This window comes from Carassius gibelio, chromosome A3 (genome assembly GCF_023724105.1).
Source record: "Carassius gibelio isolate Cgi1373 ecotype wild population from Czech Republic chromosome A3, carGib1.2-hapl.c, whole genome shotgun sequence".
In the NCBI taxonomy this organism is placed as follows: Eukaryota; Metazoa; Chordata; class Actinopteri; order Cypriniformes; family Cyprinidae; genus Carassius; species Carassius gibelio.
This window is the reverse complement of record NC_068373.1, coordinates 32,014,408-32,031,166: the sequence shown is the minus strand read 5'-3', so window position 1 is coordinate 32,031,166 and position 16,759 is coordinate 32,014,408. Positions and strand designations below refer to the sequence as shown.

The following is a 16,759-nucleotide window of genomic DNA, read 5'->3' as shown; positions in this document are numbered from 1 at the left end:
AAAGATGTTAAATAATGAATTCATTATTAGGAAGAATTAATAAATTATGAATAATCTATTGCTATCATGTGAATAATAAGCAAGTCTGCTTTTGCAACCCGTTCTCATCAGTCTGCGTATAAATAACACGACTTTACACTTTCTTTTTGCGTGTAATGCATACGCCAAATGCCATTTTTGCGTGCATATGATACGCCAATCCTTCCCATTAATTTCGGTGGAGAGCAGATGCGTCCAAATAACACGCATCATCTTCAGCGGCAGTGACGTCACCAGCGAGGCTCGTTCAGTTCACCTGATGCGCGTACACCTTCAAACAGGTAAGCAAGGGTAAATATATTTTTTTATTCTTCTTTTTGTAATGATATCACGTGGTTAAGCGTATTGTTTTAATTATTTCAGTATTTCTGCATCACGTTAGACAGGGCCGTGTTTTTAAAGGGCATTTTTTGCTCCAATTATGGGTCAGTGGGCTGCTCAGCTAGCCTACCATTGTCATTAGCCTAAGCTAACCTGTACTGTTTATAGACCTGTTGCAGTTTTAAATAAATTTATAATGTGACATATGGGTCTTCAGCTTTTAGACATGACTAATACAAGCACAACAAAGCACCCAACCCAATATCGCGTGATAATCGTGATCGTGTAAAAAGTCCACACATTTAGCATATTTTTACAATACTAGCCTAACTTTTGCTTGACCACGTCATGTGTAGCCAATACACACACAGTAACTACAGCATATTTACCATGCTTCTCCTACTGTAACCGTAGTTTTACTCTGGACTTTGTAACGCACATAACCACGACATTTACTATGGGTTTACCATAGTAACCATAGTTTTACTCTGGTATTTGTAGTTACTAACACACAATAACCACGACATTTACTATGGGTTTACCATAGTAACCATAGTTTTACTCTGGTATTTGTATTTACTAACACACAATAACCACAACATTTACTATGGGTTTACCATAGTTACCATGGTTTTACTCTGGTATTTGTATTTACTAACACACAATAACCACAACATTTACTATGGGTTTACCATAGTAACCATAGTTTTACTCTGGTATTTGTATTTACTAACACACAATAACCACAACACTTACCAGGATTTTACCACAGTAACTGTGTTTTTACTCTACACTATTTGTAAAGCACAGTAACCACTAAGTTTGCCATGCCTTTAATATCTTTTTGTGATGTAATTGTAATTCAGTGTTTTTTCTGTCTTGCAGTTACGTCGGATTACATACTCCACAACAACCTGTAATCCAGCAGATCTTTAAAGAAGCCATCTCTTGTAAAATCTCTCTCTCTCTCTCTCTCTCTCTCTCTCTCTCTCTCGCTCTGCTAGAATTAACAGTTAACTCAACTCCACGCTCCCAATGCTGATATTGAAGAAGCTGTCAAGGGGGCTGAACAAGTCCTTCAAAGGATCAACCCTTCACAGGTAATGTTGAAGACTCTTAGTTATAACTGATTTGCTTTAATGAACGCATCCTTATATTATGTGTTAATCAAATATTTTGGTCACAGATCATTTTAACACACTGTCTCAACATGTTTATATTTCAGGAAGGCCTGTCATGAGATTTGAATTTGACCATCTTGTGCATTTATGAAGAAGACCAAAAGCTGCAAAGGCAACACTTCCAATGGTACGTCAGATACATTTTTCTCAGCATTTGATGTTTCTTAAATTTTGGTTCACTTAGCCCATCAGGAAGAACACTCAACAAAGAGCATGTTGTAGTAGTAATAATTCATCCAATAATCATATTATATTGCACAAGCGTACTTGTACAAAATTCTACAACTTTTACTCCTACTGCTGTTATTGGCCATTACCACAGCTCCCATCAGATTGTGCCCATTGTAAGAGTGTTTATATCATGAAGTTTAAATGAAGTCCATTGTATTCTTTATTAATCTTTACAAATTGGTGCCGCCTCTTCCTGTTTCAACAGTACATGATATCTGTCCACACCTCATAGTCTGCCTTTCTTTCTATGGTGATGTTACTGAACACATCTGTCTTAGAAGCAAGAGAATGGAAATCCTAGTTTAACTTTTCAAGTGCTACAAATCAAATCTTCAATGAATTTGGGCAATCAGATCACTTAAAGTTGTTCACACAAAGACCAATAACTATAATGAGAAGTATTTTAGCATCCACACCAATAGACAGTACTGTTCTCTTAAATCTCTTAAATGTTCCCCTCATTCTGTTAAATTTATACACAACATTCTGCCTTTCTCTGCCTTTTTCACTTCATCTTCATGCTGTACTCCCTCACTCACACATTCTTTTATGCTCTGTTGTAAGGCAGAAACTGAGAGTTTGCATGATGGTATTTTCTCAGACGCTGAATCTGATGTGTACAGATGAACTCAGGAGCCTACTAGAGTTGCCAAGGAACTTGTGCTTGAAGTATATAATTATATCTGCTTTATTTATATTTTTAAACAACAATAATGATTAAACATGGGGTCAATAAATATTTTCTTGTTTTACAGCTGAAGACCAGAAACGCAAAGAAAATCAGTCAAACCAGTCCTAAAGAAATGAGGAATGAACATGGACTTCTTGTGCCCCAAAAGAAAAGACAGAAAGGTGAAAAGTTTCACATTTCAATTTGTATGTCTGAATTCAATGCAGTTATGTGTGGTACAACATTGATGTTGATCTCTCAAAAGACTTTTCAAGTCCGCAGTTATAGTTTTTCACATATACATCTTTTTTATAGCTCCTAAAATGAGCAAATAAGCTGTGCATCATCTCTGTGATTTGGGAAGGAAATGAGTGAATATTGTGAGTACAGACACCTGCAACTGTATTCACCAACACTATTACTCTAGAATGGTTATTGCTGACTTATTGTTTTGTCTGTTTGTTTGAATTAAGATGAAGCCAGATGATGAAGATATCGATTGAATGGCCACCGAGTGCATCACTGCTACCTGAACCCATCAGTTATCTGCTGTGAAGACTGCATTCACAAACCGCTCTACTGCGACAGCTCAGATGTTACGGCCTGTAAAAGTAAACATCACAGCTAAACAACGAGAGCTAGTTGTGGTGGGATTCTTTTGGCCAATACCCCCAACAAGAATCAATGTTAAGTCCAGTGCAACAATTGTCTTAATATAGTATAAAAATACTATATATTGTTTATTGATTTACCATAACCTAAATACATGTTTTGGCCCTCCAGGACATCTAGACCAGGTGGAGTGTGAGGAGGACCGTCAGAGACTCCAGCCAGCCGAGCCATGGATTGCTCTCACTGTTACCATCAGGCAGACGTTATCACAGAACCTACACCAGCAGACAGTGAGACAAGTTCCTTTCACAGGCAATCAGACTGAACTGAACTCATACCAGTAAAACCATACACACCCCACCAACCTCATATGCCCTGCACTCTTATCAGTTATGCTGACTGGACTCAATATTATTATGCACCCTGACATTCTGTTTGCACTAATTCATACCGTGCTTTACTGCAGAGATGTATGTGTACTGTGATTATTATTGTTTTCAATTCATGCTCTTTGTATAGCATAATTTTTAACATATATTGTTCTCTACCTGAATTGAGTCCCTTATATATGTGTGTTGCATATATATATATATTCAGAATTTGTATTTCATATATATTCATGAATTAATTCATTTGTCATCCATACTGTCACGCTGCAGTCTGCACCCAAGACTTTCATCACCTGTATACTTGTGTTCATTGTATTGTGACAATAAAGATATTCAGAGACTCAGTCACAGTGCAGAAACATCTCTGCACGGCACCGCACATGGAATGGATCGCCGGACCGCATCCGCGTGTAGTGTGAAAGCTCTATAATACGGAGCCCGGGAATCAGTTGTATAAGATTAAAAACCCGAGACCCCTCCGTATATTCACCAGGCCCACCTATTAATGACGTTCTGTATCCGCCACTGTCCCAAACTGACTCAAATAATTCGCGAATCCCGCTCCGAACTCCCAAACTGACTCAAATGATTCCCGATCCCCAAACTGAATCAAATGATTTGCAATCCCGCTCCGAGACCCCGAACTGATTAAAATGATTCACGCTCTGAACTCCCAAACTGACTCAAATGATTCCCGATCCCCAAACTGACTCAAATGATTTGCGATCCCCAAACTGATAATGATTAGCCATCCCGCTCCGAACTCCCAAACTTATATTAAAATCGCAAACATTTCACATTAAAACTTAAAATGGACAAAAACAGCCGACTATCATGCCTTCTCTTTTGCATTTAAGTTTTAATATTATAAATATTACATGTCACAAAGAAATTGTTTTTTCACCTCCACCATGAATGAGACGAGAGTTGTTCATTATGTCGCCTTGTTGTAAATTTTATTTTTCCTTGCTTTGGCAGACACTGTGCGTTCACTTAATCGAAAATGAAAATGGTAATGCACGATTTGCATTTCCGTTTGGATTATGTCACATTTTATGCAAATACAATTTGCAATTCCTTTTGAATAAAGTCTGCAATATCATTCCATAGTAAACAGTCTGCAAAGTTGTACAGCTGGAAGTGTATCATAAATCAAATTATTGGGCCTCATTTATCAATCTAACATAGAAATGATCACAAATCCTGTAGAAAGTTTGCATTAACCAGAATATGAATGAATCAAGTTCAATCTTTGTGAATATATCCATTTATATATAAATGCATTTCACTGTAATGTGTATTTGCCTGTGTGCACAGAGCCCTGCATGAGAATGTAATGTGCATACATATGGTGGATTTGATAATGTACTGTGCAGACATAAAGCTGCACATCCTGTCTTGACATGAGACAAAGAATATATGATGGGGCCTCTTCCTTCTAAAGTTACATAAATTGGGGTCTTCTGTCTGCTTGCAGGAAACATATTGGAGGCATAGCCAAAAAAAGTTAAACAATTACAGTGTGAAGGAAATGTGTGGAGCACGCCTTAAAAACAAGAAAAAAAAGAAAAAACTGTATAAAAGTAGGTGTGTCGAAATTAATAGTTGCATTGATGCAACACAATGCGGACTTGCGATACAGTAATAGACCAGAAACAATTATAGCCTTCTGATGTCATTTCACATATGCACTTGTTACCCGAGTATTAAAAATGCACACTCTATTTTAAGATCTGAGCTTAGCTTTTTCCTGTCGATGGCACATGTGCATGCTAGAGACAATCGTGGCAGGCTTCATTGCACAGGATATGAGACACTTGCATATTGCTTGACTGTGCTTCCATTTGCTGTTTTTTTTTTCTTTCATTTTATATATATATATATATATATATATATATATATATATATATATATATATATATATATTTTACTGTGCAATTTCTTACATAATTTATTTGAGTTAGACTGAACTTTTACTTTGGTGGGTTGTATACAGAGTTTCTGTGTTTTTTAATAAACTATTATTATTATTAGCTATTAAGCCTACTTGAAGAATAGCATACTCTTCTGTGCAATAGTATTATATTTCTGTTTGAATTTCTTCAAGTTATACCAATATTTTATTTTGACAGTTTGTCGTCAAGACATTGCCATTTTTGTCAGTCTGTGTATACGATACGAATGAATGACGATAGTTTTATAAAATGAAATGGGGAAATCATCTCATAGCAAGCTGGCGTGCACATGTGTAGCATACATCATGCGTCAGTATAATGAAGAGCTGAAAACACCACGCGTGCTTCAGTGTGTGTGTGTGTGTGTGTGTGTGTATTGAGCACATATTGAGCGCTCATTCCCTGAGAAGTGTATAACAACACCTTTTATATTCACAGACACTAGTCTATATTGAGATCTGATTAAACGTACAGGCCTACTTTTGATTTATTCATTCAAACATGGCTGAATTTGTGACGTTTTGCATTATACAGCAAGTTTAAATTTTTGACTGGATTCCGCGATTCAGTCTCTTGCCGCTCTGTCGTCCTCTCATGCTGCATTCACTGCAGTCGGACATTGGAGATTCGCGCGTGCAAACTTTCAAGGCCTTAACTTTTTATTTGTTGCTGCCAACTGTGCCACTATGGCAGATCCGCCTCTGCCCCCCACTAACATATGATGACATACACCAGTCACTTTGTGCAGCATTGGTTTGCTCATTACTTCATTCAGCATGGAACTGACGTCATTCTTCCACCTCATGAGTCAGTTAAATAAAATAACTGCTCTTGAGCCCTTTGTCAATTTAATCAGACTGAATAAGCTTTTTTGCACTACAATCTTTTTATCCGTTTGTTCACTTCACTGGTTTGCACTCTATCTGCCATGTGCCTCACACTGCTTTATTTTACTTTATTTTTATTATTATTTTTTTTTTATCATGCCCTTATTTGTATAGTTGTATTTTATATTTTATATTAGATTTTTAGGCTCTTCTGTTAGTGTTACCTGTATGCACCATGGGTCTGAGAGTAACATAATTTCAAATCTCTGTATGTATGTACTGTACATGTGGAAGAATTGACAATAAAGCAGACTTGACTTAAATTTAATCTATTTTTGAATAAGGCTGAAACAAAATGTAGAAAAAGGGAAATGCTGTGAATACTTTCTGGATGCACCTTAGAAGAAGGAGGGAAAAGTGAATACCTGACTAATATTAATCCTAAAACTAACTTTACTTGGAGGGGTTAAATGCAGATGGGACCCATACTTGGCCATGTCACTTTACTAACTTATTATAAGGATTTACAATGAGACAAAGCTTTCTATTTGTGAGGCTCTGGTCTCTTCAAAGATAGAATTGGGAAGGGATCTGCTTCACTAACAATGTGTAAATTCGTTAAAACACTTCAGTAACTGTTTTTTTATTTATTTATTTATTTATTTATTTTTTATGTTTTTGATAGAGTTGATTGACGAATACAAGGAGGGTGAAGGACTGAGTGAAGTCGAGGAGAAAAATCACTTCAAAACTGGTGAAAAACTCTTGAGTTCCTCTCAAACCAAACAGGAAGATTTGAAGAAAAGAAGAGTCACCTGCACTCAGTGTGGAAAGAGTCTGTCATGCAAATCTACTCTTAATGAGAGTTCACACTGGAGAGAAACCATACAAGTGTTCACACTGTGACAAGAGGTTCAGGACGCCTGAAAACACACAAGATGATACACACTGTGAAAAGAGATTCAGTCGGTCAGGAATCCTGAAAAACACAAAAAAAAATTCTCATATGTGTAAAAATGCCTGGCAATAAAAGCTGATTCTGATTCTAAATATATGTTGCCATTCTCAAGCACAACAAAGAAGACTAAAAAAAGAAACATCCACCAATTTAGTATATAATAAAAATAATACAATTATAAGGCATGAGAAATGGTTAATGTTTGGCAGTAAGGTCACTGATTCTACCTTCTCTGTTTTCTATCTCATTATTTTCAGTTGAACACACATACCTACTAGGTCCCTTTGACTTAAATAGAAGAGAGTAGTAATGTAACGGATATATTATCATGGAACTTGTCAGTCTATTATTTCCAATTCACTTTTATCCAAAGAGAGGAACTATCTGAAAGTGAAGTGAAGTGACATGCAGCCAAGTATGTTGACCCATACTCAGAATTCGTGCTCTGCATTTAACCCATCCGAAGTGTGTGCGCGCACACACACACACACACACACACACACACACACACACACACACGGGGAGCAGTTGGGGGTTCGATGCCTTGCTCAAGGACACCTAAGTCGTGGTATTGAAGGTGGAGAGAGAACTGTTCATGCACTCCCCCCACCCACAATTCCTGCCGGCCCGAGACTAGAACCCACAACCCTTCGATTGGGAGGCCAACCCTCTAACCATTAGGCCACGATTTCCCCCTGTATAGCACTGTATTTATCAATTTATACATTCCATATTTACATGCTACAATGTTGTGTGCTTACCAGTGAAAAATGTAAGTTTATAAATCGTTTTTTCTCTCTCTCTCTCTCTCTCTCTCTCTCTCTTATAATTCTCACTCACAAAAACTGTTGATGAGTCTATAATCTCTTAAGGTCTTTTTTATTATTATTATTAGATCGGAGGAAAACAGCGCACCTTGTACACGCAGTGATGCCTCCACTCGCCGCTTCACTCCAGTCCAGCGGGTGGCGCTAAAACACATACATTGTTTAAAGAACAACATTAAACCACAGAGGAAGAACCTTAGTTTCTCTCTGTTGTTTTTAGCATTGATGCTGATTTAATGCAAAAATCAGGTCAGCAAATGTTGTAGTCATCTCATTCTCACAGCCGTGACTTTTTGTAAGCAGGAATATCTGTAGGAGTATAATCTGAACTGAGATCTGCTGCTGTGAAGATGGAGTTTATTAAAGAGGAGAGTGAAGAGGACATCAGTGAACTAGAAACCTGGAGAATAAAACAAGAGGAACCAGAACCCTGCAGAATAAAACAAGAGGAACCAGAACCCTGCAGAATAAAACAAGAGGAACCAGAACCCTTGATAATAAAACAGGAGGAACAAGGAGGTTGGTGTTTATTCTTTAAAAATCTTTAATGACTTTTTGTGGCACATTAGGCTAGCAAAGCTTTTTAATAATACTGACAGTTATAAAGTTTAAAGCAGATTTAGATTTAGTTTGATTTAATAGAAACAATCCTTAGAGATGATAAATAAGAATATAGATGGAGCAGCAAACAATACATGTTTAATGGCGCTCTCTATAAACATGGGATTTGTTTATATACCATTTGAAAAAATGATATTTTGCAGATCAGTCTTCATGAAAAGTTTCAGTGATGTATAATTTATAAAACTGCATCAAAAGTAACATCATGTTTTTGCACAGAAATTTAATTTACACTGTTACACCAGGGTTCACTTTTATGTACTTTCATATTTCTGTTTAATCCCCTACAGTTACTGACAAATAAACTGATTTTGCTTTTATTTTAGAGTTTAATGAAGGATATGAGGAGAATGTAGAATTGAGTGAATCTGAGGTGAAAAAACATATAAAAACCAGAGAAAAACATTGGAGTTGCACTCAAACCAAACAAAAAGATTTGAAGAAAAGAAGAGCAAAGACATATTTCAACTGCACTCAGTGTGGAAAGAGCTTTACAAGCAAATATAGACTTAATGTTCACATGAGAGGTCATACTGGAGAGAAACCATTCAAGTGTTCACACTGTGACAAGAGATTCATTTATTCAGGAGACCTGAAAACACATGAGAGGATGCACACTGGAGAAAAACCACACACATGTGATCAGTGCGGGAAGAGTTTCACAATAAAAGGACACCTTAATAGGCACATGCGAGTTCATACCGGAGAGAAACCATTCACTTGTGATCAGTGCAGGAAGAGTTTCACGATAAAAGGACACCTTAATAGACACATGCGAGTTCATACCGGAGAGAAACCATTCACTTGTGATCAGTGCAGGAAGAGTTTCACGATAAAAGGACACCTTAATAGACACATGCGAGTTCATACCGGAGAGAAACCATTCACTTGTGATCAGTGCGGGAAGAGTTTCACACAATTATCACATCTTAAGGATCACATGAACATCCACACTGGCGAGAAGTGGCACACGTGTGATCAATGTGGCAAAACATTTTTGAGGGCATCAGACCTGATGAAACACAAGATAGTTCATACAAAGGAGAAACCACATTCATGTTATTTGTGTGGGAAGAGTTATTCATGTCTTCAAAGCTTGAAAGAACATCAGAAAATACACACTGCTGTGAAAGAGTATGTGTGCTTTGTGTGTGAGAAGACTTTTACTTTATCTAAATATTTAAAACAGCATGAGAGGATCCACTGTGGAGAAACACCTTACAAGTGTTCACAGTGTAACAAGAGATTCAGTCAGGCACCACTTCTGAAACGACACGAGAAGATTCACTCTGGAGAGAAACCTTACCAGTGTACACACTGTGAACAGAGATTCAGCCAGTCAGGAAATCTGAAAAGACACGAGAGAATCCACTCTGGAGAGAAACCTTACAAGTGTTCACATTGTGACAAGAGGTTCAGTCAGTCAGGAGACCTGAAAACACACGAGAGGATCCACTCTGGAGAGAAACCATATCACTGAACTGCATGTGGGAATCGTTATAATCAACCATCTGCTCTACACAGTCATATAAAAAGCTATCACAGCAAGTAGATCATCTTCAGATCAGCACTTTCACGTCTGATGCTGCATCCCCGTCAAATGAAACACAATAATGCATCAAGTAGTAAAACATCATCTGGATAAATCTGTCCTAACCAGACATTACAAAAGAGACATGACAAAGAAACATGAATTGAAGTTTCAAAGTGAAGAAAGTTAATCTTTATCTTCAAAACCAGAGAAAAATGTCAGAAATATTTATTCTTGTATATCATTGTGTTTTCTTATAAGTTGCATATTACGTTCAGTTGTCTTATAATGCATATGTGTCACCTGTAGTTTGCTTAGTTTGCTTTTGATGTTTGATGTAAATTACAGTGGTATATTAGAGGAAATTTAGTGTCTTGAGGACATGTGTTTCTGTTAATTCCATGTGACCATAGTAAAACATTATTATAAGTTTATACCACTAATCTATAATAGTGAACTGGTATTGCTATTCCCTAGTATTCCCATACATTCAAATGAATTAAGAATAAATCGTTTCAGTTTGAGAAAACATTACCAAAAGAGTCAGTATTTTTATATCTGAAGTATTCCTTTACATTCTTACAGCACACTGTCACGAATGCACACACGAAACGAGAGATCCAATAGCAGTGTTTAATGGGAAATCCAAAATCAATATCTAAAACCATGAAAGCAGTCCAAAAAACAAGAAACATGAAAACACAAGGGAACACGAGAAACCCAGGTGACGGAAAACAAGGACTCCATGAATCAGATAGAAAACAGACCGGTTTATATAGATAGGTGAAGACGATGAAAGTGGAGACAGCAAGAACAGAAGGGATTTTGAAAATGAGATAAACGGGTGCAAAACGGACCCGGGCCGGTCCCGCCGTGGAGGTAAAGTTTTAATCGCGGATGCGCAGCGTATGCAGTGCGGAGCAATGGCGGGTCCTCCATCCGCCTTCGTTTCGGATCCGTCATTGTTCTGGAGTTCGGAGTGGGATCGCAAATCATTTGAATCAGTTCGGGAGTTCGGAGCGGGATCACGAATCATTTGAGTCAGTTTGGGGATCGCAAATCATTTCGGGAGTTCGGAGCGGGTTCGCGAATCATTTGAATCAATTTGGGAATCACAAATCATTTAAATCAGTTCGGGAGTACTTAGCGGGTTCGCGAATCATTTGAGTCAGTTTGGGAGTTCAAGGTGGGTTCGCGAATCATTTGAGTCAGTTTTGGGGATCGCAAATCATTTGAATCATTTCGGGAGTTCGGAGCGGCTTCGCGGATCATTTGAATCAATTCGAGAGTTCGGAATGGATTCGCGAATCACTTGAGTCAGTTTCGGAGTTCAGAGCGGGATCGCGAATCATTTGAATCAGTTTGGGGATCACTGCATTATTCGGTGTATTTAAATGCATTTATGAATGCATGTGAATGATCACAAAATTCAAGATATGGGGGTTAGAAAATGTATATATTTATATCATTTTATTTAGTTAATCAATATCACACGAAGTGCCATTTTAGTTTTTCTCCAAAAAATCAGCAAGATTAAAATGTGATATTAAGTTACTACTCGGCCGGCACATGACCGACCTTCAACGTTGAAATATGGTTGAAATAAGGTCAGTTGTGGTCTCAACGTTGAAACAACGTTGATTCAACATTTAAAGATGAACGGTTGAAAAACTTCCAGCACATGACCAACTTTCAACATTGAAATATGGTTGAAATAAGGGCAGTTTTAATGAAACAAACTTAAAAATGTTTAATTCTAAATGGTTGAAAAAGGTTAACAAGCATTTAAATTATTTATAATAAATTATTTAAATTATTTTTTAATAGCATTTTAAAATATTTTAGTCATGATACCTATTCTAAAATCTAAAGGTATATGTTAAATATTATCATCCTTAACAACAATAAAACTAAAAACATTTCACTGCTTCATCACACTGAAACAACTCCCATTGGTAGTTTTATTTTATTACTTCGATCATGATTGGTTAATCTGGCTGTCATTCAGGAAACTGGACAATTAATCGGTTTGCGCCTTTCTACATTTAAAAATATGACCGTTATTGTCGTCTTTCTGTGAGTGAGGCGGCTGACTGTGAGCTGCGGTCGTTATAACGGACTGCTCGGTTTTTAATATTTGCCTGTTAAGTTTTTGTTTTTTTTGTTTTTTTTGAGTGAATTTGAGTCGTGACATGTCAAAGGAGAACACAAACTGTGAACACAAGAAGGGTCAGATGTGTTCTGCGAGGTCCTGCAAACATATTGGCAAAATGAGGTAAGAAAATCGCTATCTTTATTATCTTTTGAAAATAGTAAAGTATAACCAGAGTTTACAAATGGGTATCTTAGAGGACATGTAACCTGGTGAATCACTAAATTAAACTAATTAATGTTAATACATTTTAATTTAATCTTTAAGTTTTTTTTTTTTTGCACATTTAAGTATGTTACAGTTAATGTACAGTACAGTTTTGTAACTTTTGTTTCATAATAACATTTAAAATTACTTAATTAAACTTAAATTATTTAATTTAGACTTTTTGTTTTCATTTATCTGTATGTAAGAACAGTGTAGTGTTAATGTTCAATCTGTATTTACCATGGTAAAGTGTCTGACAACAATAAATATTCTTTTTAGAATAAAACTGTAAAGATAAACCATCTTTTAAACTGTAGATAAACCATCATAAATATAGACTATATTGAGTTTTCATGTTTTTATTTGCTTTCATCTTCATGGGTTCGTTGTGATCTGATTTAGTGAAAATAGCGTCCAGATCCGAAACACTTTCCTGCCGAACAACCTAAATGATTCCCCTTTGTTAGGCCATATTGACCAAAATAATGTACAGTAGTGTCAGGGAATGCCTTTGGTTCACATTTGAACCATTTTACTTGCAATTGTGAGCAGCCTTTTACAAAATTGAGTTCTGATTGGCCAATAATCACTTTAATTTAATTCATAGATTAATAGCTAGATATTTTTATTATTTTATTAGCATGATAAGTTTTACATAATACACCACCTTATCGATCTAAAAGGGATGGTAAGGGGGGATGGAGTTTCATGGAGAGGATTTTTTTTTTTTTTTTTTGTCTTTATAACAGTAGACCTGATGTTGATGAAGTGGCATGTACAAGAACAAAAAAAGAACACACGTACTTTTTACGAAGGGAGAGACAAAAATATTAGCGAAAATTATGAAAAGGGAAATTAAGGTGGAGTTCAAGAGGGAATATTTACTTAATTGTAAAATCGCTGATTTGTTAGGTGATGGTTTCTCATTAAATTCATGAAATGTCCTATTAATCCAAAAGAATGCATGAGAATAATGGGGAATAGCAATATGGCAGTTCAGTAGCTTCTCTTTTATGATGTCATGAGCAAACCATATTCTCTAATATATTACTTTATTATCCCATTTAAAAATAGTTTAATACCGGGTTCAGGTACACAAGAGAAGCACAGAAAGATCAGTTTCAATGCTACATGACAGTTTATTCTGAATCTGCATTTTCTAAACACATAAGTGGAAGATTTACTACTCATTATAAAAAATAAAATAAAAAAATATGTCTTTTTTAAAAGTGTTGCAGCCTCTTTATCTGTTTCTAAACAAGAACAGTTGGTAAGAATCTTTTATATTCCTTCATGTAAGAATAAGCAAACTACAAGTGACGCATTATAATACAATTGAACATAATTTGAAACTCATATGAAAACACAATGATATGTATTTAATGAAGCAAAATAATACACAGGAATAAACCTTTCTGACATTGTTCTCTGTGGAGGAACGGCATCTTTGAGTTAATCTGAATCTCTCAGTAGAATCTGCTGGATTCGAAGATGAAGATGAACTTTCTTCACTGTGAAACTTCAGATAATGTTTTTTTGTCATGTCTCTTGTAATGTCTGGTTAGGACAGACTTATCCAGATGATGTTTTACTGATTGATGCATTATTGTGTCTCATTTGGTGAGGACGCAGCAGTGTTGTAGTCGAGACCAGCTCTTTTGAGTCTGAGTCAAGGCTGAGACCAGAGAGATTGGGTCTGAGACAAGACCTAAAGAAATCTTCAAGAGTATGAAAATATTTGGTGGTGATTGCTCTTTGTATGTCTGTGTAGAGCAGATGAACGATTGAAAAACTTCCCACATGCAGTGCAGTGATACGGTTTCTCTCCGGTGTGGATCCTCTCATGAGTCTTCAGAGTCCCTGACCGAGTGAATCTCTTGTCACAGTGTGAACACGTGTACGGTTTCTCTCCAGCGTGGATCCTCTGGTGTCGTTTCAGATGTTCAGCTGAAGTAAAAGTCTTCTCACAGTCGAAGCACATGTACTCTTCTCTCACAGCAGCGTGTGTCTTCTGATGTACTTTAAAATAATGTAGACGTGAATAACTCTTCCCACACAAATGACACGAATGTGGTTTCTCCTTTGAATGAACTCTCAGGTGATTCTTTACGTGTGATGCCCTCAGAAATGTTTTGTCACATTGATCACATGAGTACAGCTTCTCTCTCGTGTGGATGTTCATGTGATCCTTAAGATTAGCAGCGTGTCCAAAGCTCTTCCCGCAGTGATCACATGTGTATGGTTTCTCTCCGGTGTGAATCCTCATGTGCCCTTTAAGGTGCTCTTTTTGTTTGAAACTCTTCCCGCACTGATCACATGTGTAAGGTTTCTCTCCGGTGTGGATCCTCTCGTGTGTTTTCAGGTGTCCTAAACGACTGAATCTCCTGTCACAGTGTGAACACTTGTATGGTTTCTCTCCGGTGTGAACTCTCATGTGAACAGCACATTTATATTTGCTTGTCAATCTCTTTCCACACTGAGTGCAGGTGAAAGATTTCATGGCTCTTGTTTTCTTTAAATCTCTCTGTTTGGTTTGAGAGGAACTCAATGGTTTTTCTCCAGTTTCAGCATGATTTTTCTCCTCAACTTCACTCAATTCTTCGCTCTCCTCGTTTTTTTCAGTCAACTCTGCAAATAAAAGTAAAAGAGGTTCATTTTCAGTAACTCTCAGTAATCCTGATGAGACCAGATGTAACAGTGTAAAGCAGACAATTTCTACACAAAAGGTTGATCATTTTGATGCATTATTTTACCGATTTTATAACTACAGCCACTGAATCTGGGTATGCGCAGGTATCAGAAGACCACATTTAATACTTTTTAATACCCTTTTCAAACCATCTCCACTAAAGATAAAATAACAACAACAACAATAACTGAAACATGATATATGAGTCATAATAGATTATGATCATGCATAGACATCTAATTTTTAGCAAGACTCAATAATGCATCAACTTCTATGCAACACAAAATCATTTTCTCATGTAGATTTATGAATGAACAACAGACCTTTTCACATTTCTGACACGAAGAAAGCAATAGCAGGCATTGTAGACGTATCTATGTATGGGAGACCATTAGAAAATATATTTTTGGTCCAAAAGAGAAAGAAAAATCCAGACAGAAGAGATAAAACATGTCTTCTTTTCTTTCTTTGGTCCAGGGTAACATAACACCAAGTACAGTGTCATAAATGTACATTAGTTATTAAGTAGAAAACAATTCTACTTATTTAATCAGAAAACAAACCTTTGCCCACAAAATGTTACACTTATTACACTAATGTACAAAAAGTGAATCCAATATGTCTCACAAGCTCTGAACTAAATACTTTTACGATTCTAATATATATATATATATATATATATATATATATATATATATATATATATATATATATCTTCACACTTTTAAAAGTGGATTTAAGATATTTTAAGGATAGTTAAGCCCTTATGTTCTACATTAAGGAATGTAGATTTTTAAGGATCTGAAGGAAATCTTTGTTAGCTTACTGTACCACAAACCAATTTAAAAATGAATGAAGGATAATGACCAACCTCCCTGTTCCTCCTCTTTTATTCTCCAGGTTTGTGTTTCCTCCTGTTTTATTATCAAGGGTTCTGGTTCCTTGTGTGTTATTCTCAATGTTTCTGGTTCCTCTTGTTTTATTCTGCAGGTTTGTAGTTCACTGATGTCTTTAATAAACTCCATCTTCACAGCAGCAGATCTCAGTTCAGATGATACTCCTTCAGATATTCCTGCTTATTACAAAACGTAGTCACGACTATGGGAAAGAGAATATTACAAGTTTTTATTGACCTGATTCAAAAACTGTATTTTTTTATTTACAGCAGCTGCATTTCTAACAGTTTTTATTAAAACAGCATCAAGACAAAACTACAGGGAGAGACCGCTGAGAAACTCATCTTCTTCTTCTGTGGTTTAATGTTGTTTGGTGAAGAAGCGTTGGTGTTTTAGCGCCCCCCGCTGGACTGGAGTGAAGCGGCGAGTGGAGATGCGCAAACCATTGGAAACCATTCGAATTTCTGGGATGGTTCCTATTATTATTATTATTATTATTATTATTATTATTATTATTATTATTATTATTATTATTATTATTATTATTATTATTATTATTATTATTTTAGCAGGGATATATAAATTCAATATGCAATATGCAGTATGCATTTTCCCCTTGAAAAAAAAAATATTATTCATATTCATTGTGTGAC

At 36.2% G+C, this 16,759-nt stretch overlaps 2 protein-coding genes and 2 long non-coding RNA genes across 4 annotated transcripts; 3 read left to right on the top strand and 1 right to left on the bottom strand.

The window, feature by feature from the left end:
* The first annotated feature begins 100 nt into the window (after positions 1 to 100).
* On the top strand, positions 101 to 2,093 carry LOC127956037 (uncharacterized). Its single transcript, XR_008153425.1, has 3 exons — positions 101 to 330; positions 1,246 to 1,460; positions 1,586 to 2,093. It is a non-coding gene; the product is annotated as an uncharacterized LOC127956037 (long non-coding RNA).
* Positions 2,094 to 2,270: 177 nt separating this feature from the next.
* On the top strand, positions 2,271 to 2,821 carry LOC127956030 (uncharacterized). Its single transcript, XR_008153424.1, has 3 exons — positions 2,271 to 2,441; positions 2,528 to 2,624; positions 2,758 to 2,821. It is a non-coding gene; the product is annotated as an uncharacterized LOC127956030 (long non-coding RNA).
* Positions 2,822 to 8,091: 5,270 nt separating this feature from the next.
* LOC127956001 (gastrula zinc finger protein XlCGF57.1-like) lies at positions 8,092 to 10,686 on the top strand. The gene is made up of 2 exons (XM_052553747.1): positions 8,092 to 8,529; positions 8,958 to 10,686. Exons 1-2 carry the CDS (start codon positions 8,361 to 8,363, stop codon positions 10,109 to 10,111), a joined length of 1,323 nt encoding a protein of 440 aa, XP_052409707.1. The 5' UTR covers positions 8,092 to 8,360; the 3' UTR covers positions 10,112 to 10,686.
* Positions 10,687 to 13,622: 2,936 nt separating this feature from the next.
* On the bottom strand, positions 13,623 to 16,558 carry LOC127943145 (zinc finger protein 501-like). The gene is made up of 2 exons (XM_052539350.1): positions 16,082 to 16,558; positions 13,623 to 15,149 (listed from the first exon to the last, which is right to left on the bottom strand). Exons 1-2 carry the CDS (start codon positions 16,233 to 16,235, stop codon positions 14,242 to 14,244), a joined length of 1,062 nt encoding a protein of 353 aa, XP_052395310.1. The 5' UTR covers positions 16,236 to 16,558; the 3' UTR covers positions 13,623 to 14,241.
* Between the last annotated feature and the right edge of the window lie 201 nt (positions 16,559 to 16,759).